The sequence below is a fragment of the Lutjanus erythropterus genome, chromosome 10, assembly GCF_056507025.1.
Source record: "Lutjanus erythropterus isolate fLutEry1 chromosome 10, fLutEry1.hap2, whole genome shotgun sequence".
Classification (NCBI taxonomy): Eukaryota; Metazoa; Chordata; class Actinopteri; order Lutjaniformes; family Lutjanidae; genus Lutjanus; species Lutjanus erythropterus.
Window position 1 is genome coordinate 10,458,774 of NC_139326.1, and position 23,749 is coordinate 10,482,522.

Consider the following 23,749-nt stretch of genomic DNA (forward strand, 5'->3'; position numbering starts at 1 on the left):
GCTGCGTGTTGTGTGTGCAGGTGTGTCTGTGCACCAGTACGGTTCCTGGTCTGGGTTATGGGATCTGTGCAGCCCAGAGGATCCCTCAGGGGACCTGGATCGGCCCGTTTCAGGGAGTCCCTCTGCTGCTGGACAAAGTGCAGTCGGGAGCCGTCAGAAACACCAGACACCTGTGGGAGGTAAGAGGGCTGTGGCGGGTGGGGACTTCTGGGTGCTGTTGTGTGCAGTTTGACGCATGAGCGCCTCACAGGATCGTTCATTTTTACGACGGGTCAAATCCTCGTAAGGAGGAGAGTAGGTGCGTGTGTGTATGTGAGTGACAGTATTTAACTTTTCATTGAACAGAACTGTGACACCCTTTTTTATTTTATTTTATTTATTTATTCATTTATTTATTGGCCACATGCTTCTCTCATTTTCTTTTAACTCTGCATAAGAACACATGTAAAATTTTGCAATTACTACAGGTCTTGAAAAGTATTAAAAAGCATCGAATCCAGTGTCCACCAGAATTTAATCTACAAGTATTAAGTATTTTTTTTATGTGATTTATGTGTATGTGATTGGCTGTCAGGAGACAGAGGTTCTACACCTACAATCTTTTTTTAATGGATAATCTGTCCATTCATTTTTTCATCCATTTTTCAGGCCCAAGTCATTTAATTAATTATAATGTTGGAAATCATCTTTATGTACTGCTGGGGAGTACTGAGAACATTTCTGTAGTAATAAATAATTCTAGGATATATCGTCTGTACTGGTTTTCCGTCAGGCTTTTTTATTTTGGTGTATATTTTGCAGGTAGAAATTGCAAAAAGTCTTAAAAGTGTTAAATTAACTTGGTGAACCTGGAGAAACGCCATGCTCTGTGATTTTATGTGCAAACGTACATGTTTATGTGTGCGTTGGCTGCCAGTTTGTGCAGTTCTGCATGTATTTGAATGTGTGTGTGTGCTTGTGGTCAGCGTCATGTCACCTCTCAGTCCATTGATCAGAGCAGATTGTATTTACATACAGTGGCAGGAGAAAGTCAATGTGGCAGTTATAAACAGCTGCATTAGCATTAGAGAGAGAAGGGGGGAGAGAGGGAGACGCAGGGAGAGAGAGAGAGGACAGAGTGAGAGATGCTGGGATGCTGGGGGACAGAGAGACAGATGAGTCCCTCGTGGCCGGGCTGGTAAAGGTCAGTCAGACGTCGGTTGACCGGACATCAGTCTCTCTGCTGTTGACCGCAGCAGGACGTCAGGAGGGGAGGAGGGTGGAGACGGGATGGTGGGTGGGACGGAGGAGGGGGAGGGAGGCTGTAGAGGGTCAGAGGTCAGAAGTCAGAGGGGGCTGGGGCATCATAGTCCAAGTCCAGCAGGAGAAAAGAGCTCATCATGGCACAGAATATGAAAGAGCTGAGTTCACTGACAGTAGGACTTTACTGTTTTTAATTGTTTCATCTGATATCAGACTCTTCAGTATTAAGACATCCACAGTCACTGGACACGTTCTCATATTAGTTCTTTAACTGTCGATCACTTTCAGCTTTTAAAGTCGCTGTCAAACAACAGTTCGAGAGACTGAGCTTCTGTAATGTGATGTTTATGTGAGCGTGTACAACTTTAAGAGGAATGTGATCAAACCAGGGATGAAACAGTTGCCAGTTTCACAATAAACTATGGCAAAATTACAGCTCAAACTTTAATTATTATTAAAGCTGTATTTGATTACTGCACTTTGGAAAACTTACTGTAAATACTGTCCAACATCAACTAAACTCAGCAACAGTCTCCCACACACAGGCGCAGCGAAATCTGAAAACACTGTCATTGCAAATTAAGGATGCAATCTTGAATTGTTAATCTAAATTATTTCAGTGTGTGTATGAATAGTTTTTTTTTGTTTTTATCATTTTCTCAAAATTCTGACTTTATAATGTAAAATTAAATTTGTGTTGTGTTATGACTCTTCTCTCAGTTTTAGAACTTTATTCTTTCATGTCATTTGTTTTTCTTTTATGCTTTTTTTTAATCTGAAGTTTTGGGTGGAGACTCACTTGAAGTATTTTGTCATTATTTGTTAGATGTAAAAGGTTGATGTCCAACCACATTCAGCTCATTGACTTTCAGACTAGTATTTATTACTGACTATAATATAATATAATAATTCCAGTTGCATCCAGTGTGTAACCTTGGATTTTACAGATACGTTTTCCTTGTGTTTTTTTGCTGCATGTGCTTTAATTTGATGCTTGGCTGATAAAATTAAGTTGAACATTTTCATTAAAAGAATACTACATAATATTAACAACGTTATTTGTATAGCACTTAACAAAACCAGTGTAACGAAGAGCTTTGCACATAAAACGCAACAATAAAATACACAGTGAAATATAAAAAACAGGCAGGCATAAAGAATACAAGTGGAATAACACTTAAAAACAGCAATTATTATTATTATTTGTATGTATGTCGAAAACCTCCCACAGTAAAGAGTTCTCTGCAGATGTTTTAAAAGTAAATCACCCACTGGTATTTTATAGTAGTTGTTGTATTTGGACCCAGCAGGGTCGAGCTGTGGACCCACTGTGGGGTCTCAAACCAGCCTTTGAAGCCTGGAGAAGCCCTGGAGAAATGCTGATCCAATAACCCGGCTCTAACCATCGGCAGATTATCGGCTGCCGGGCTAAAACCGGTCATTAGGCCTATTGATGAAGAAGCTTTACACACAGATCCCATTAAAACTCACTGGTTGTTAAACTCGCTTATTGATGCCTCCCAAAACAGGAAGAGATATTTGTCCTATAGCCAATCAGGGAGCTTGTGTCATGTTGTCTATGGTGTCCAGGAAGGGTCAGTTTTAATTAAGACACTTGCTGTTACATCTGGGTGGAACGGTGGAGGATTTTCTGGTGCTGCAGTATTTTACGGCTCGACAAATTGATCTCCTCCCAGGCAGAGCTCGGTGTTTGACTGTGAGTTTATGGAGGAATAATTCTTTAACTGTTTGCTCTGGAGCTTTATCACCTGCTGTTTCTCTGCTGTGGGACATGAAGAGTCACAAGGAAAAGATCTTAACACAAACGTTACATTGATATCGGTCTTATTTCTTCTGATTTTTAACCCCACATACGTCGTTTGATGTGATCCTTTAAAGCACATTTTTGACAATAATGAATATTAATGGACAGCAATTTCTCTTTCTTTCTCTGATATGAGGATTTGCTGCTTTTCTCTGTTTTATATCACTAAAACTTAAATTCTTTGGGCTTTGAAACGTTGATCGGAAGAAAAAGGAGAAAAAAACTAAAAAGAAAGGCAAGAAAGGAACTAAGTAGCAGAAAAGGAGCACAGGGAGAAAGATAGTAATATTTTCTTTGCTTACCTGATATTGAGTGTATACGCCTTGAAAAAAAGAGAAGTTGAGAAAACTTTAAAAAGTAAACCAAACAGCTACAAAGCCTTTTTGAGTTTACTCAACTGAAGACTAATTGACTAATGTGTTGTATCAACTTAAGTTAAGAAGTTCACTCAAAGTGCAGTCCTAAGTTTGCCAAACTTAACATTACTATTCAGATCTACTCATGTACTTAAGTTAAGAAAACTTAAATTACTACACTTGATAAGCTGGAAGTTGTGTGTTCTTATTTGACTCATACTGTATATTACACACATATATGTGCACCACTTATACTTCCATATATGGCAAGTTGTCTAGACGGCTGATGGATTCAAACCCACAGTATTTTCTTATTGTGAGGAGACAACTTTCCCTAAATATGGACAAACCTAAGATAGCACTTTGAATGAACTTCTTAACCTAAGTTGACACAACAAATTAGCCCTTAGTTGAGTAAATTCAGAAAGACTTTTCAGCTAGTTGCTTTTCTTTTTAAAGTTGTCTCAGTTTTCTTTTTCTTTTTTACATCGTAAAATATGAATCTGCAAAGTAACCCCAGGTAATTTTTCAGCATTTTTCAGAGGGGAGCACAATCTCAATTTCCCCGTTTCCAGTGTCTGAATCTTTTTGTGATTCAAACAGGCCCACTGTTAAGCAGAAAAACTGCCATTTAAAAACCCCTAGAAAGCTCAAGTTGCACACTGAAAACCAGTCTATTTTGAGTTGATCTGAATTAAATCACATCGCACAGCTTTTTTCCAGCACACATGCTTCATTCATGTGAATAAAGAACTGTTGTGGATGAACGTTGGAAAGAAATATTTCCACAAAAATGGGTCTTAAGCAGCTCTTAAATCACCATATTTCTCCAGCAAAGATGCTCAGTGGCCACTGGTTGGTTACAGACCAACACAAGCTCCTCTCAAACATGAATCAACCAGCAGGACGTTAAACAGGCAAAATTCAGTCTAATAATCAGACAAATGTTATATTAACTGTGAATCCAGCCACATTGAAAGAAATACAGCATTTTTCCCCCAGTCGCCATAGTGGAAATACTGTAAAGAATCAGAACCTCCGACTTCTACAATAATTGAGTTACATTATATTGAATATTCTCACTTTCTTTCGACTGTACTTGGATTTTCCCTTCTCGGATTTTCCCGAGGATTCGAACCGGTGACCTTTTGGTCCGGGCCCTGAGGCCGTCCTGATTGAAAAGAATGTGCAGTGAAAACATGCAAAACGTCCTGAAGTCACAGCTCTGACCTTGTCTTCTGGGGTTTTACTGAAGTTTTCTTTTGGACAGATCTGAGAGTGGACGAGCTGTCAGCGCAGAGTCAGTGAAAACAGCCCCAAACATCACAACTTCAGAGCAGCAAAGAAAGGAAAACTTCAGCTACACAGTTTGAGGCAAAATATTTGGTCAGAGTGGGATGCTGATGAGACACATGAGGATTCAGAAAATTCCAAAACGCATGTTGCTATCTTGGCTTTTTACTTTTTAAAAACAGATAAACCTATTTTCTTTGTCTGGTACTTATAACTGAGTCACTGTTGTCTGTCTTTAATCGCTTGTTGGTCTGTCCATTTCTGTTTGTCTGTCTGTCCATCATCGTATTCCTGCTGTATTCCCTACAGAATTCCCACTGACTTTGTGTTTTCAGTGGTTTGTGGTCGCAGTGTCCAGTAAAGGCTCTGTAATGTTTTCTTGACTGATGTCATTATTTAATGTTTGTGTAACTGTCTGTATTCTGGGTTTTATTAAAGGCACTGATCGCCGTTGACATCATCAGTTTGATTACATAATCACTGATTGTTTTATGTCAAAATTACATGTTTTGGTTTCCTGTTCCTTGGAGTTCAGTGAGGCGTTGGAGTTTTTATCGATGGAATTTTTGAATGAAGGCGGCGACGACCACACTGATATTTTGCAGCAGTTCAGTGAGTTTAACTGAAGAGTTTTGAGATCTCAGGGCTCATGGATATAAGTACTGATACAAAGCTACTGATGTAATGTAATGACAAATCCTGTTCAGAGCAACTGAATGGTGGAAAAGGTGGAAGAATATAGTCATTTCATGGAGTCTGGACAGTTGCTGGTTCACAGATCTGAAAGTTAGTCAAGTCACATTAAGGCTGGTGTTATATTAGACATATTATCTCTGCTTGCGCTCAAAATTAAATGAGAAATCTGCAATATATTTACTGTAATAAATCACAAAATGACCATTACGTCATCACAGATCAAGGAAACTTTTTAAGTTAAAATACCTGCTTCGCCTGACGAGAACACTGCAGCCACAGTGGCCCCCTTTGAAATTTCCGTTCCGTACCGTAATAACTGTTACACATGTATGTTTCACATGAATCAGAGTTCAAATTAATGCTGAATTTCTGCTGAATGAGTATATGTCTGCTTATGAGTCTAAGAAATCATTAATAAGCTTGTATAAGGTGTGGATGTTTATAACTGTTAAATTGAGCAAAATGTTAATGGAGTTTGGCAGACAGTGAAACAGGCAGCCACTGAACTCATCATCCAGAGTGAGTATGTTCAGAGCTGTGGACTTTTGTTTTCAGGATAACAGGCTTAGCTTTACTTTGACAGACGACTGACAGTTATAGACAGCTGATCAACTTGTGATCATGGATCACTGATCAGCAGTGGAGGACTTGTCGTCACTTGTTCAAGTCATTTTGCGTGCATCCTGTGCTCCTGCAGAGCTCCTGCAGCCTTCCTGTCTCTGCTGTGTCTGGGAGAGAGGGGTGGGGGGGCAACTCACTTCAACCATAGATCATATATTCAACAGTATTGCAGCTTATTTAATATACAGTTTATGGCTTCAACTCACTTTTTGGACTGCAGTACTCATTTTTACATGTGCTGTAATGGTATAGTAATGTGAATGAAAGTAGCAGAGAACCTTAATTTTGACAGACCACTTGCCTGAGAGCCTTACTGCATTATATTCCATTATATCTCATCACCTGGTGCCTGAATTTGTTTTTCTTTACATAAATTAAGCACTATAAATCATCTGCACTATAAATTAATATATAAAAGGCACAAATTGGTGCATTAAAAATCACCAGAATGCAGAAAATGATGTATTTGAGACTCAGAATTTCATGAGGGAGGTTCCCCTATTAATATGTGTTCCCACCCCAATGTTGAAGGGAAACTTGCACTCTTGGTTGACACATTCAGTTAAGTCATTTGATGCGTTATGGTTAAGATGCAGCATGTACTGATGATGTTATTAGAGTGTCCTTTCAGCTCCTGTCGTGTCCACTCAGACCTGTGCACAGATCAGAGCTATAGTTGTGCAACACCTGGGACCAAGGTGGCCCCCAAAGCCAAGACTCTGTTTGGGGGGGGGGGGGGGGGGGGGTTAAAAAATCTTTCTGGCTCCCAGGAGGTCATGTGACTTGCAGGTCAGACTGCGGCCACCATAAACCAGCACTCATCTCAGCGCTGTTTGGTTAAACCCACTCGATGAGTCGGGTTAACTCAGTTCATTTCTCCTCTCTGTGTGACATCACCCTGTAGGCATGGTAATGGCAGGGGTTCGAGAACAAAGACTGGGGTTTTCCATCGGAACCTTCATGTTAGAATAACACAGAGTGTGTGTGTGTTCATGTGTGTAGTGTCTTCATAATCCAGCAGCATGTTTGATCAGCATGTTTTTACATCAGTGATAGAGCCGCCGGTTGTTTCCTCTCCTGTGTCGTTGTCTGTAGGGGTTTTACATGCTGTGATGAGTTACGGTACAAAGGGTTACATGTTCTCTTCATGTCACAGGTTTGAATTGATCTCTGGATGTTTTGGATTCTTTTACTGGGCAGTGACCAGGCGGGCTGCTGTCTTTACCATTTGAACATACAAGCCAAAACCAAACATGGCACAACTCGCAGTCACCCACCATCGCCATGCTTTCGTCAGTACTGCGCACGCTCTGGTTGCAAAACCAAGATGCTGACCCCTATAATGCCAAACCTGAGGCTTCAAAACAGTAGCCCACAAACCAATGAGTCACGTCCCAGTGGGTTTACGCTTGGGTACAACTTTTCCAGCTGGTGAGTAGGTGATTGGGTGGATGGGTGAGTGAGATGGGTTAGAGATTAGTTGGGGTTTCTGGTGGAGGGGGTGTGTGTCGTCTGGTCTGTCAAGGTTCTTGAGATTAGTAGGTAGGGGTTCTTTTGTTGGTTGCTGGTACCTCATTCCTTTGGGTGGTGTTATCTCAGTCTTGTGGGTGGTGGTACGCCAGGCCTGGGGGTGGTGGTACCTCAGTCTGGGTGTGTTGGTGCATGACGCTCTGCTGCTCCTCCTTGTTGTGTGAGAAAGCAGCAGCAGCTCTGCCTTCAGACGCTGAGGTGAATCAGGGTCGGTTATCCAAATATTATCCATTTCTCTGAACGATTATTAACCCTCTGATTTATGAGTCGGCTCTCCGCTCGCTGAAAACACAGTTTCAGATGGTGAGGCGGCCCTTGTTGGATGTGTGGCGGTCCAGACTGTTGCTCTTGGGCATGACGGCAGCAGCGGCGGTGGAGATGGCAGCGATGGCAGCAGGGTTTATGAGGCTTATTGCTGAAAAATGGTCTCCTAAACGACAGGTTGTGTTTAAGAAAACCAAAAGATCTGAAAGACATAATGCCAGCGTGTCAGAGACAGGATGAATGAGAAAGGGTCTGTCTTTATTTTGCTTTCATTTAACCCTCATTTCACTTCACGCCGCAAGTCGACCATGAACACATTCTGTGGTGACAGAAGATTGAACCTCCAGAGTGACAACTGAGAACAGAATCAGAGGTTTTTCTCTCTGTTAGGACATTCAGAGAGATGAAGTGGTGGATGTGACTTATGCCTTGGTTATGCTACATGGCTTTCTGTCTTGTAATCCTGAATCTTGAAGTTGTGGTGATTTGCACACTAAAATGACTGATCAGCGACGGGGGGGTCACACACTAAAGGATCTTTCACCATGAGAAATCACAGCTCTGTCTGGTTTACAAACTATGCTTTGTCATGAAAACACATATGAGAAGTAAAATTAGTTGAGTAATACTTAAGCAGAATTGCAAGATTACTTGATTAATTGATTATTAAGCGATTATTTTACAAAACAATGTCAAAATTCCCCTCAAATGTGAATATTCTGTGGTTTCTTCACTCTTCTCTGACAGTAAACTGAATATCCTGCAACTTGGGACAAAACAAGACATTAGAGGAGTTCATCTTGGGCTTTTGGAAACACTGATTGACATTTTTGACCTTTTTCTGATATTTTATGGACGGAACAACTAATCAGTTAATCAAGACAATAATTGATAGATTAATTGACAATGAAAATAATCATTAGTTGCAGCTCTATACTGAAGCATCAGCGTGCAGCATGTTACCATTGTAGCTACTGGAGGTTAAACTAGCCAAAGAGATGTTGGTTTTGATTTTTCACATTTATGTATTTATTTTTAATGCTTTGCACCACAGGACTAGAGCCATCTAGTTCCATCTAGTTGATTTTGGGGGTGAACTGTCCCTTTAAATCAATTTAGAATAGAGAATTTGTTATCTACACGGGATGTCAAACATGTTTCCTTAGTATTTTTACCAAAAGTCGTTTGCATTTTTATAACCACACTTGTTATTTCAGTGCAGTTTAGAGTGGCCTCTTTTGCTGTTTGTTTTGTGATTCTGAGTGGTTTAAAGGATAAGGCTGGTGTTATTCTCATGTGTATTCATTATTATCAACAAATACCACGAAAAGACCAAAACTAACAATGTGTCCTCTCAGTACTGTCAGACTTTATCTTTTAAACACATCCCATAAATATATGGCTTTGTTTAAAAAGGCCCAGTGTGTTTGTTCAACATAATGAAGAAACACAACTTTTAAAATGAAAGAGGCTTAAGAAATACAAATAATTTCGATGATAACCTTTAAAAATGTTTTGCATATGAGGCAGGATATTGATGCATTCTATACGTCCCTGTTCCTTGTGAGTCAGTTGCTTCAACGTTAAAGTGTTTTTTGATGAGGTGTTCACACTATTTTGTCCACCACCTGCAGGAGGAGGATGAGACATGCTAAGATTAGGAAAAGGAGGAAGAGGTGAAGGAGGAAGGAGAAGTGGAGGAGGGAGTGAGGAGGAGACATGGTGAGATAAGGAGGAGGAGGAGGCCGATGAAGAGAGCAGATAACAGTAGAATTAGTGGAGTTTCATTGATTAGCTGTAGAACAGAAGTGTGCGAGCATTGATCGGCTCTCAGGAACAGTTTTACAGGATTTGGACTGAAAAAGAAGAAGAAGAGGACAACAGTGTGTTCTGTAGAGAAAGACAGGAAGCAGACTGACAATCGGACTTTTTCTGATGCTGATGTTCTGTCTGCAGATACAGCTGATTGGTTACTGAGCTTCTAAATCTGATCTAATCTTCTGTTCTGCTGAGAGAAACAGTTGGTCTGTGGTGTGTTCAGGTGCTGGTGTGGAGCTCCAACATCTGATATCTGAAAGTTGATCGCTGAACAGGGACCTTATTAAGCATTCATGATTGCTTATTATATGTTGTCAGAATTTAATATTCTGACACGATGTAGTGGTTCATGAATACAACGCTTTCAGCAGCTGACCACTGACTGTAAATAAAGATGAATGAAGCATCTCTACTGCAGAAATGAAGCCGAAATATCCTGGATACAAGCACTGCCGTCTACACAATAATGATAACACAGACTCACTCAATCAGGATCAGAGCTCAGCTGTCAATCATGACGAGAAACCTCCTTTTCATAGCAAATAACTAATTAAAATAAAATGTATCTGAAAAACAAACACTTGGATGTAAAATCAGCATAGTAAGAACAACCTAAAATCATAGAAATCGGCTTTGGGTAAATTTAAATTTATTTAATGTGAACTTTGATTTTTAGTTTGTCCCATGTCCTACAACCTTTACTGCAGCCAGCCACCAGGGGGCAATCGAGATGTTCTGCTTTCATTTTTGGGAAGCTGTTGTGTGATCAGTCTTTATCAATGCAGCTGACTCTCAGTCCGTAAAAATCAGAGATTCCAGACAGTACTTGAATGCACCATAGCAGCAGACATCTTAAAATAACCCAGCTGTACTGCAGACGTGTACTCAAGGTCTGCTAAGTGCACTGTGACATCACTGTGATAGCCAATAGATTTACAGTGGCACTAACATTATATTAACTTTAAAATGGAAAACAGGGTTTTTATCCAGAAGTCAGTGAAACTTTGCTCAGTGTTAAATCATCACTTATGACCCACTAGAAGTGTCTGTATCTGCAAAGACTCTGTCCTCTGCCTATGTTTTATTATTTTTCGTGTTTTCAGCCTGTTTGGCAGTGGTGCGTAGCCTCCAGACAATACAGTGTGCAGGTTTTGCATTCAGGAGGAGATCAACAGTTACTTTGCATTCTCTGTCTCTTTCCTCTGCTCCTTGTCTGTGAGAGCTGCAGAGGGAGACACACACAATCATAGCAGACGGAGGATCACTCGACTGTATAGACATAAAATCCGACATTGTGTGGAGGTGTGGGCTTGTTTACTTGTGCTGCAGACCGTAACCTCTGTGAAACACTGAGAAAATAATGTTATTTTTTCTCTGATTCACTGCTTTGTTCTCACTAATACCACCTGCTCTCATAATTTACTGTCTCTCTCTCTCTCTCTTGTTCAATCATTGAGCCAGGGAAAAGGGGCCAACTTTGAATGGTGCATTTTCAAACAGTACTGCAAAACTACCTTTAAGTTCCTCTTTAAGAAAACGGCTCTTCATTTCCTTAGCACCAACAGTGAATCTCAAAATCTAAATCCTCAGATTTTCTTGTATATGACTGAATGACTCAACAATCATCTCCAATTTTCCTGTCAACGCTCTGGGCTTATCTTAGTTGAGTGTACATTTTAGAATTTAAAAAAAATCTTTTTGGCAGAAGGTGTGAAATTTCTTAGAGAAGAAAATGCACTGAGAAATCTTTCCTGAAATACTCTTTGAAGCAGATTCAAGTCTTTGTGACCCTCCTGCAAACAGGTAATTCAATCATGCTCAGAGATTACATGACTAAATGAATTATTCTTTGTGGAAATGTATTGTTTTTTGGAGTCTTGTTAATACTATTTGTCTTTGCTTGGAAATCTCCAATTTGAAATACTGAATCGTGTTTCCAAATATCACTATATCAGCTTCAGTTCAAAAGTGAACTTGAGAAAATTCAGAGTGACCTGCTGAACTCTGCTGATGGAGGATAGGAAATGTTTTGGTGTTAAAAACATTCAGATATGCTACACTCCTGTATGTGTGTGTGTGTGTGTGTGTGTGTGTGTGTCTTAAATGTGTTGCAACACTTTAGACATGATAACTCACAGCTGCATTAGTGACTTACTGACACACACATGTCACACACCGAGTGATAAACACATTTAACTCGCACAGACACACACACACACACACACACCATCATCCTCTGATGGTGAAGCAGCCATTTACATGCCAGTGTTGCTTCAGAGCTGCAGCTAAGTGTTTTTAACTGATAACTGGACCACATTCCTGTCTGGAAACACACACACACACACAAACACACATGTGCAGGGTATCTCTGCTTGGTCCAGACAAGGAGAAGATTTACTTTCAGTAATAAGGTCAAAAGGTCGAAACACTGTCACTAAACTTCAGACACACTTTCTGTTTCATGCACACACACACACACACACACACACACACACACACACACACACACACACACACACACACACACACACACACACACGTGCGCTCAGCTGTTGGTTGAAGTTGTGCAGATCGCTCACCATCAGCCATCATTCAGAAGTGTTCAGCACTTGTGGCCTGTAAGTGGATTCTTTGTTATCTAGAAAACATTGAAAAACTGTGTTTTAAAGGAATAGTTCAGCATTTTTGTCAGTACGTGTAATCATTCACTTTTTTTGCTCAGACTCGCTGAGCGTGTGACTTTGGTGAATCCAAACTAGCACTTTAAAACACCAAAGTCACACATTAACACAAACAGACTAACTGATCAAGGCAGCGATAGACCTGCAACTCCCGTCTTCTGCAAGGTGAAATCACTATTTTTGCTTAAGGAGTCTGGTGGCTTAAGTGTTATTTGGCTTATATAATGATTGTTTCCTGTTAGAAACATGATGACAAGGAAAAGCAATGAAAATATTGTGTTGACCGCCATCTACTGTAGGTAATACACTGACTATGGATAATCAGTTAGCTTTATAGACCAGGCCAGGTGTTCCTCCTGTTTGTTTATGCTGAAACATAGCTTCATATTTAACACACAAACATGAGAGGTATCAATCTTTTCATTTAAGTCCCTCACGTATCAGAAAGCCAGTAAGTGTATCGAACCAAAATGTCAAACTGTTCCTTTAAATATCAACCACAGCACTCCGCATGCTTGAAACGTGGCTCTGTTTGTCACTCGCATCCAACGTAAATACAAAGATAAACAGCTAGATGGAAAATGGAGCCAGTGTGTTTAGTCATATTTTGGTGAAAACAGTATTTGGAACAAATTGAGCACAGAGAGAGGAAGAGTGGATTATTCTGAAAGAGACATTTAAGAAGTTTTTCCTCTGTTATGTCAGTGTATCAATTTTTCCCTCTTATATATTTATACATGTTTCTTTATATAATTGCTGTATATCAAATCCTCGATGCTGATTTTAGTTATTGTATATTTATACTCATTTTGCCTGATTAGCAGAGACTGATCAAGGAAAGAAATGTCTCATGTGTTTGCAAGAATTTGCAAACACACAAAACTTTATTTAATTCCCTGTTTGCGTCATTTAAGGTTCACATTTACTGTATTGGCATATTGGCTCAGAGAGCAGACTGCACACACTATTGTTCTTACTGCAAATTTCAGATTCTGCTAGTTTTAACGTGCCAGGCAACAAAAGCTGAATGCTGTTTGATTTTATGTAGTATTTATACTGTATTTTACACATTTATACATGCTAAAAATGTGCAAAAGCAGACTTTTTTAGTAGGATTTTTATGAGAATTTAGTAGATTTATTTCAGATTTCAGCGTAAAATGCACATAAGAGAATATCTAGTATCTACTAGGGTAGATAGCCTGATTTTGTGTGTGTGTGTGTGTGTGTGGACAGTGACAGAACTGTAAGTGAAACACTGACAGCAGAGATCAATGACTGAAAGAGTGAGTTGTAATCCACCCTCTTAAAACACACACAGTCTGTCACTGCAGTGTGTGTGTGTGTGTGTGTGTGTGTGTGTGTGCGAGAGAGAGAGTTAATCCTCCCCTCTTACCTCCTCTCCTCTGGTTCTTGTAAATATAAAGGGGCAGAGACAGACAGATTAGACTCTCCGTCTCTCTGACGTCGTCCACTTCAGTTTCACTGAAAAGCTCAAAGTAAATATAATCACTTTCATTCTACTGTCATTAGACCTGCTGTAGTTAGTTAAAACACTTGTAGCTACAGTGGAATTTACAAAACCACAACATCTCCAGTTTGATTTCGGCTGCATGTCATGACTCATCTTTATCACGACCGTCCAATAAAAGGGACATCATTTCAACATATTTTTCAGTTCCTCAGTCATTTGTCCAACTAGCAGGCAGTAATACAATTAATACAGAATGTTTTCAGAGATGGATTTGATTGTTCTTTCTCTATACACTCTATATTTTACACCTCATCTATTTTAACGAGATAAATATCTATTAAAGATATTATTAGCAGCTCGCAAGAAAGCTCTAACATGAAAATGGTTACAGACTGAACTTCCAACAAAGGCTAAAGTAAGGACAGCACTAAACACGGGAACTGTAGAAATGCTATCATAAGTGCGGAAACACCAGTGACATGATAAAAACTTAAAATAGAAAATATGTCAATCAATAAATAAGTAAATGAATAAGTTAATAATAATATTAAGTGGATAAAATAAGGATGTGCCTGCTAGGAAAACAGAATAAACTGTCCTAATAAATACACAATAAATAAATTGAAAACCACGCTTTTAAAAATATGAACACTCTCTGCTGCCCTCAGGTCTTCAGGCAGACTCTTCCACAGATGTGGATCATAGTTTATGAAAAGACTCTGGGGATCATTAAAAGGCCACGACCAGAACACCTGAGGGTTCTTGAGGGTTCATAGGATAAAAGCAAATCTGATAAATAGGTAGATCTTAGACCATTAAGAGCTTTTTAAACTAATGCAAAGATTTTTTTAAAAAGGTATGTAATGATTTCTTAAATCAGCTGCTTGAAGGCTCACCCTTAATGTCCTTTAAGGTTTCTTAAAATTCAGAAAAAACAGTTGTGGAGTTTATGTGCCGTTTTAAATATAAAAATATACACTGTCTTGTAACAGCCATCAGTGTGATAAGTACCAATAACGGAACAGTTTTTTTCTGTTTTATATAATAAAGTAAATGATGTAATAACTGGTCAATAATGTCATAAAATTTCTGAACCATACTAATGTAATAAATGTTACATATATGTAATAAGTTATTGACGGGTTATTACATTATTTGCTGGGTTAAAAAAAATTGAAGATGTAATAATTGGAGCTAGTAATGTAATAATATACTGTACTTAGGTCATTTTATTTATGAGCCATGAAGTGTCACACTTACCCGCCCTTAATGCTGCTTTTTTCAGATACCTGCATTACTTTTGACATTACTCAGACTTATGAGTAAGATTCAGGGGTCAGAACAGGTTATTTGCAAAAAGTAACAATAAGGGTAAATATTACAGAAGTATGACACTCGATAATAAATAAAACTCAAACACAGTGATATAAGTGTATTATTACATCACCTCCAATTATAATATTTTTAATGTTTTTGTTTAAAACCCAGCTAATAATGTTATAACTCATTATGATCTGTTAAAAAGTTATTACATTATGGGTTCAGACATTTGATTATATTATTATTATGTTATTACGTAATCAACCAGGTGATTCTGCAGAGTTTTTGCACTTTTAAAAGATGCTCAAAGAGATGAGTTCAAAATAATGTTTGGTTGAGATTAGAGATGAAATAATTAATCAATCAACAGAAAATGCATCAGCAGTTAATCTAAGAATGAACCATTTTGATCAGTGTTCAAGCAAAACAATATGAAACAAAGTGATTATGAACGAAGCGCTGAACCGTCAGTTCCTCCAGCAGCAGCAGCAGCAGCAGCAGCCGCTCGAATGATGTGTGGTCCCAGAGTGTGAATATAAAGCAGTGCGGTGCTGAAAGGGTCATCTGTCCCAGACAAACTGAAGGTCAAACAAGGATAATTTATTGAGCTTTAAGAAACCAAAGTTGGAGTAAAAAAAAAAAAATCAGGTTTTGTCACGATTGTTGTGCTCAGATGGAAAAATGACAGCCGGAGCTGTGAACTGAAGCCGACAGCCTGGCAGTGTTTGCAACATTTTCTAGCTGTTGAACTAAACAACATGTTATATTTGGCCGTTTGTCTTGCAGATGGAATTTTGTAGCGATGGATTCGATAAACACAGGCAGCCAAAATGTCTTTGACAGAACAGCATCAAGCTAGAAACCAGCTGCTGGTCTGAGAGGCTGCAGTTCACTGCAGCTTCAGAAGCTTTACTGCAGAGGGTCACACTGTCAGGTGGCTCTATTAATAAAGACATGATGTAGCATTTTATCACAGTTAATACAATAAAAAATATTAAAAATACAGTTTAAAACTGAGCAACCACAAAACCAGAACGATATAGAAACCACAGGCATCATGACAAAATTCAGATATTCACAAAAAATGAATATTTTTCTATTTATTTTTAAGCATAAAACATTTATTAGGAAATTAAACATTAGGCAAGGAAATTTATTACAAGAAGATATAAAAACAGAATGAAGAGAAAGTAAAATTATTATTATTATTGTGTAGAATAAAATGAAAAAAATTGTTTTAATAGAAGATTTAATAATATTTCAGTGTGTCAACCTATTGCTGAACTTCATCCTTCATTCAGCTTCATTAAAAATTGTCCTGTTTCCTGTTAGTTAGGGTTGGCAACATGAAACGCCACATAAAAATGATGTGTATATGCTGCTCATTTGCAACATATGTCTGTCTGAATTATGTTTTTAGGCTCTTGAAGCTCGTTGTTGAAGTTCAAGAATGATTGTGGTCTTTGTTCAATACTTGGGTCGGCTAGTCTTACCCAAAATCTGACCCCCTACCCCCATAAATTAATTCTAAATAAATGATGTATAGACACTGACTCCTGTTTTGAAATAATTCAGACATAAACACAATATTTTTTTAAAAAAAAAAGGTATTTGTTAAAATTCTATGGTAACAAAAATGCAACGCCTTTTATTTTTGGGTGATTATGCACTGATGAAAACATACTTGAATATCATGTTCAATTTCTGCCACATTCTGCCAGTAAATCCCCGTAAGTCTTACATGCTGGACCTTTAATCAAAGCTACAATGTTTGTCCAAATTTAACCACAGTGGTTCTGCTGCCAAACCCTTACCGCAGACAGTCCTGCATGATATTTGAGAATGAAAGAATCTTTAAAATGTTGTCATTTAAATTGTATTATTTAGGATTGTTCAATATCAATCAACCAATTAATTATGCTGCCTGGCAAAGGAAAATATTTTATTTTTACAGAAGTAAATTTTATTAACAGTAATATCAGCACTCAGTGCTTACTGCCCCCTAGTGGTAAAAAAAATGCTGAATATAGGTTTTAATCTACCACCTCATAACTGTATATTTACTACTCACCTGCTTATTTAGAGTTTCATATTGATTTCCACACAATAGCCACAGAAAATAACTTTTTTCTGATTTATGATGTTCATGTCTAGTATGTGTCTGTCTGTCTCATACATGGGGTTGTTACTGCTCAGATGGGCAATAAGAATAACAACAATACTGACAATTTATACCACATTAACATTTTAACTAAGTGCGCTTTAAATTAAAGACACGACTTTGTAAATCTAAAAATAACAGAGGGCTTTAACAAATATTTCAGCCCCTCCCTCCCAAAAATCTGGCAACCTATTGTTTTTTTGTTTTTTTTCAGTGTCAGGCCACCTTTGGGTGCTCCCACCCTGCTTTTTGGAAAGAAAAACCCACGGCAGTGCAGAGTAAAAGTGGAGCAGGACGACACGGGGAGGCTGTTAAACGTACTGTGATTTGTTTAAATAGACGTCAGTGACAAATGGCTGCGAGTAACAAAAGCTTTAAACAACAGCAGAGTGCAGGGTTTCATTACAGGCTGCAGGGAACATAACACACCACTGACTCATGGTCATGTTCCTATACTTATGAGGACCCTTCACAATAACACTTAAATTTAATTCTAAGCACAACAAAATCAGTACTTTTTTAAATATAGTTTTAAAGAATGAGGGTCAGATAAAATGTTCTCACTCTAAAATTCTCAAACTGGTCGTCACAAAAGTCATTAAATATGTATATAAAGTGTATATATTTCTATAAAAAAACAGATGAGACAGAGATTCAGATAAAGGCAGAAGAGTCTGCAGACAGACAGACTGACAGACATTAAAGTGCTTACATGCAGAGAATAATAAATGAGGCTGTTTCCTTTGATTCTCACAGTCATTTACAGCATTGATTGTTTGTTGGCTGTATGGACAGCAGAGAGGCCGGCTATTGGCTCAGGTCATCACCTTATAAACGCACTGAACGCCTCCTCAATACAGTCACACTGCATCACCACGGATGGATGGAGGGATGGATTAATAATGAACACGCACAGAGGCCGAGGGAGATCGACTCATTCTAACCGCTTATTGTAGCTGTGAGATCTTCTGTTGATTTATTTACTCATTTTTAATTGTTTTATTGTTGTGTTGATTTATGCACTAGAAGCCCAGATTAAAAAGTAAATTACAGAAGCACGGGACATTTTACATACAGTAAGTCCACACCACTAATAAGTGATGTTTGTTTTTCTTTTTATTAATTTATTTGGTCTACATGGAAGCATTACTAAACTTTCTCCAGAAAAAGCAAAAGAGCTGCTGTTTCCTTTGACCCTCAAGGACTGCTGGACCAAAAGAAATTATATGAACGCAGTAACATTGTGTTTACTAACTCAAAAAGTGAATTTACTGTTAGGGCACCTTTTAATTTTCTCTATTAATTTAGAGCTTACTGGTCATGCAGATTTCTAGCTCCATTTAGTGAAAATAGTTGTATATTGTCTTCTGTGTCTAGGAAAAAAGACAAAACCCTGGTGAAGTCATTGTGATGTCATCAAACTTATCTCAGCTTGTGATTGGAGACGGTAGATTTATAATCGAACACCCGACAGATGCACATGGGAGAAGTTACCTTTCAGGATTTTCTGCCAGAAAGCCCTTTCTGTTATGTGTATTACTGTCAAAGGTTTTCTGTCAGAAATCCAGGAAACCTTTTCTGTCAGAAAGGGCTTTCTGGAAGAAAGGCTTTCAGAAGTCAGGTGAGTAGTAGTATAGACCACTGCAGGAGCAGCTTGTGGTGGAAGAATGGAATAAGCACATGGCTCTACTACTTTTAGACATAGTTGACTTATTATCGTTATTTTGGGTCAAGTATGTATTAGAAAAAGATTCTGTCAGAAAGGCTAACTTTTCAAAGCTTAAGAGTGGCATTATGAGAAATATATTGAATCTAGTGTTTTTGAAGCACGCACTACAAATCAGAAAAGCATGGCATCTGTTTGATCTATTTTTAACGGCATAAACATGACTAACAAACTCGTCAGTATGTAATCACATTTTTTAAGCTTTGATTTTGACTTTTTTTTTCTCTGTCGCTGGTGGACTGGGTGAAGCATTTTCTCCACAGGCAGCCGTTCAATTCTGCTGCTGCTGTAAACATGTTAATCATATAATGATACACCCAGTGTCACCAACTTTTCCATTTTTACTGCACAGCTAACAGTTGGCAGAGAAATGAAATGAATGGCTCAGTAAATTAAACAAAACAAAACAGTTTCATCCTGTACACCTCTCATTGAGTCGACTGTGAACCTGTTTTGTCCACTGAATTTCTAATAACTCTCTGGTTTTGAGGTGTGAGTCAGTCTGTGGTAAAGTGTGAAGTTTGTCCTGAGGGTGGCACTAGAGGAGAGGTCATGAGGTCATTAAAAGAAGGAGCATTCATTCTCTGAGGAATTTGATTGCAAATGTCATGACAATCTAACCATTCAATCTTAATAATTCATAAATGAGTGGAATTTATGACTCGCCAAAATCATTAGGATTCATCCTCTTGAGACCATGAATATCTGCAGAAAATTCTTATTGCAGTCTGGTCAGTACTTTTGGAGAAATGTTGCTCATAGCACCATCTTCATGCTCTGCAACAAGCACACCAGAAAAAAAAAAAAAAGTTCTTCCGTCTTCTGTTAAATGGAGACTTGTTTGGTTTATGTTTCACATTCATGCATCTTGTATTATACGTTATCTTCCTCCGTCACTCTGAAAATGTATTTTTAGACCTCAGAACTTGTTTTTACGGCCGAGACGTTGGCAGACGGAGCAGCGAGGCTTTTAGGCAGGTGTAAATCAGGTTTGTATAACGTTTAGCGCCCAGCAGGCCTGTAATAATCACAGCTGCAGCCTGACTGCGGATAAGAGGCTAATGATTTGTTGCCAAACTTTGCTTAAAACATTTCAAATCAACTGGAGTTATTTCTTTTTGTTTGAGCTGCGAGTGCCGGACTTGTAATCATTTTCAGTCGCAAAGGGTCATTCTTAAGAAAACTCTGACCTTCAACTGAAATATGACCACACAATTATGTGATGGATCTCTTAAAATGTACAGATTTTTCACTTTGCTTTCTCATAAATATGCTTTTACTACCTCCTGTTTTATAGTTCATCACTTAAACTAATCTGTGGATATAAATACTCTAGACCAAAAATTTATTTCACTGAAGGTTGTATATTTTCAACTCTTTGACATAAAACTGTTTGAGATCTTCTCTTAAAAAGCAACATTTCTTGATGTGAGTGTTTTCATTGACACTTGTGAAACTTTTTTTCTATTTAAAGTGTAAATGCATGTCATGAAATACTATATGTTCTAAACACGGGAGTAAATATTGTAGGAGTGAACTCATAACATTTCAGATGTTACATGTCTGCTGAGACCTCTTTAACTCTCAGACTTCATCGCAATTATTAATATATCTACATGTAATAGTTTGCATGTCTATATGCAGTGGTATATCTTTTTATCATGAGAACTATAGCACACAGAGTAGACTGCACATCCTTAGTAGAAAAGAAAAAAAGACTGCAGCTATATGAATGAAATTACTTTTGAAAAGAAAAGAAAAGTTTAAAGAAAGGGACTTTCTTTGCTCCAGATTTTATGCCCAGCTATGTAAATGGTGTGGAAACAATTGTGAATTATGGTGAAGTATTTTTACTTTTTACTAACTCCCCTGCAATAAATTAAAGTTGTTAAAAGTGAGTTATTCTGTAGTTTAATTCTTCTGCTAGCTACAGCAGTTTTCCAGTTGGATTTTCTGTTTTATTGAGAGATTGTTAGAAAGCTAAGTGCTGATTACCACCCAGCAGTAAATAGCCAGTAAGTATTTGAATTAATTAAGTGCTCCATTTTTATAGAAACATGATGAAAAAGAAAAACTGAAAATCAATGACAGTAAAATTCGACAGTTTTATTTACTCCTTGATGTTGTGTCGTCGTGGGTGCTAGAAATGCTTTAAGTTTTTTGTTTTTGTCAATGTTCGTCTCACTGTTATCTTATTTTGTTGAGATTGTACCCTTAAAATGCGATGGTTGAGTCATAATGCACAGAGCTTCCAGTCAACCAGACCAGAATAAATCAAAAATGATACTTCATGGTAGTTCTGAACATCTTACTGGAAAAACTTCTTATTTTCCTTCCATCCTTAATCAAATAATTGTTGATTTCTAATCAAAGATGCAGCCTCAAAAATGCGCTGAATATTTGATCTTAATGTCATCACTGTGTGTGTGTGTGTGTGTGTGTGTGTGTGTGTGTGTGTGTGTGTGTGTGTGTGTCTGTGTTACTTCTAACTACAACACTGTTTTTTGAACAGCTTTGCAGGACATAAAGGTCATTACAGTACTTGCTCAGAATCAACACTGGACAGAGCTCTTCTGTCTGTGTACTTGTATCAGTTGTGACTCTGTTTGTTTGTGTGTTCCAGATCTATGACGCAGAGGGGACGTTACAGCACTTTATTGATGGTAATGACCCCAGTAAGTCCAGCTGGATGAGATATATCCGCTGTGCCAGACACTGTGGGGAGCAGAACATGATGGTCGTACAGTACAGGTAAGAACAGGTCTGATTCTCTGACTGTCATCTGGTGCGTGTTTGTCATCCAAAAAGTGTATGAGGAGTGTGTAACAATACGCATATACCAATACAATGTAGCACCAGATACCATGCAGACACTGGGAACTGGGAACACTGGTTCATCCACTGGGCTCCCTCAGCTGACTGAAAGAAGAAGGACAAGGATAAGGGTGGTGACTGTCCTTGAAAAACCCAATGCAAAGTTATTTCACAGCATATAAAGCAGATATCAAACATTTATTTTACGAAAATCTAATAACAATAATAATAATAATGATGCATTTTATTTATAAGTGCTTTTCAGGGTATGCAAAGACACTTTGTACAGTTTAAAAAATCAAAAAACACAAAAAAATACAAAGCATAACATTTATTAGATATTAATGAAGAAGGCTCTGTTATCTCAGGTCTGGTGTTTTGTCATCTGTTTGGGTTTGAGTACTATAATGACAGATTTCTTCCTGTGTCAAAATTAATAAGCCCCGTACAGTAATTAGTGAAAAAATTGTTTCTGTGTCGTCAAGGTCCTGCAAATTATAGCTAAGGCTGTAAGGTTTTTTATAGTTTATCATCACTTTAAAATGTTAGACTGATCTTTGATTTGTTCGCCGTAAACCAATGCATGGTCTTAAATATGAGCCCAAGTGCTCCATTTTTCAAGTTAGCTGTGAATCTGAGCTCTAGTTCTCACTAAAATACAAACACCAGCTTGTAGTGTACATTGTAAATCAGTGGCACCTTCACATTTACTGTGCAGACTTGAGAGCGAGGTCACTTTTCTCTTGGCAGGGAAGCAAACAAGCGGATTTCCCAAAATGTTGAATTATGCTCAAAGTCTGTAGTTTATTTATTTCCAGCTCTAGGATTTATGTGTCATATTTTTGACCAACATTTTAACATTAAATCAGATTAAAGAAAACATGTCTTTCTGTCTGTCTGTAAATATAGAAAGTTAATTTTGGACCCTGTTTGCATATACATAATATAATATACATACCTTTGTTTGTTTGCCTGTTTCTTGGTGTTTATCTCTTGATCGTACTCAGCAGGTCAAATTCTTACTGCGTCAGTCTTCCTCAGAACTTAGCAAATGAAAGTAAAAGCCTTCACATAGATCATAAATATGATCGTATCACCTGAGACAGCCTTTGTGTCACCACAGTGGGCAGGGCACCACACAAATATGACAACAAAGTGTTCAGCTGATTCACAGACTGATAGACTTTTCGTGATTTATCACCTTTTATGCTCAGCTGAAGCTTTTCAAGATGGCTCACTTGATCAGTATGCTTTATAATTAAGTCTGGAGGCTTGTTTTGTGTCTGTTTGTCAGTGTCACACAGGTTACATGCAGGCACAGTACTGCTGGCAACCAATACGTTATCATAGTAATCATGTAAAACCAGATGCATAAACAGATTACTGAAAGCTGATAATGTTGTACTTGCAATCACTGACAGGCTGAATAATAAGGGCTTATCACAGACAAGAAAAACAACATATTTCTCATAAGCAGGTGACACAGTTCTGTCTTTGTTCGTCTTTCCTTTCCATTCGACAGTTTTTTGCATCATAAATCATTTATTTGATTTATGTATTATTATTTTAATAACAATCAACCTGATCTTATAAAAATCATTATTTCAGAAAATATTTTAGTGCATATTCAGTCACATTATGCAACTCCAACAACAATATGACATAACCACCATGAGTAAAGCAGCGGCCTAACTGTATACAACATTAAACAGCATGACAAAGTGTTTCCACAGTGAAAGTGTTCATCAGAAAGTTAGTTGCTATTTTCCACAGTGACATTACAATAATCAACTTGAGTACCTGGGACATAGTTTTACCATTAGCTCAGCCCACACTCTGAGTCAACTATTTTGGCAAGTCTCCATTGTTTTCTTTTTTTTTTTTTTTTTACAAGGAAATATTTATTTACAGATCTTTTTGATTAGTGTG

At 38.0% G+C, this 23,749-nt stretch overlaps 1 protein-coding gene across 2 annotated transcripts in view; it reads left to right on the plus strand.

Annotated features, from left to right (window-relative positions):
* The window catches only part of prdm6 (PR domain containing 6), a 115,513-nt gene that overhangs the window by 30,793 nt on the left and 60,971 nt on the right, over positions 1-23,749 (plus strand). For both annotated transcript variants that reach the window (XM_084728170.1, XM_084728171.1), the window contains exons 4-5: positions 21-179; positions 21,630-21,757. In XM_084728170.1, coding sequence (XP_084584296.1) covers positions 21-179; positions 21,630-21,757 — 287 coding nt within the window. The remainder of the gene's footprint in view (positions 1-20; positions 180-21,629; positions 21,758-23,749) is intronic.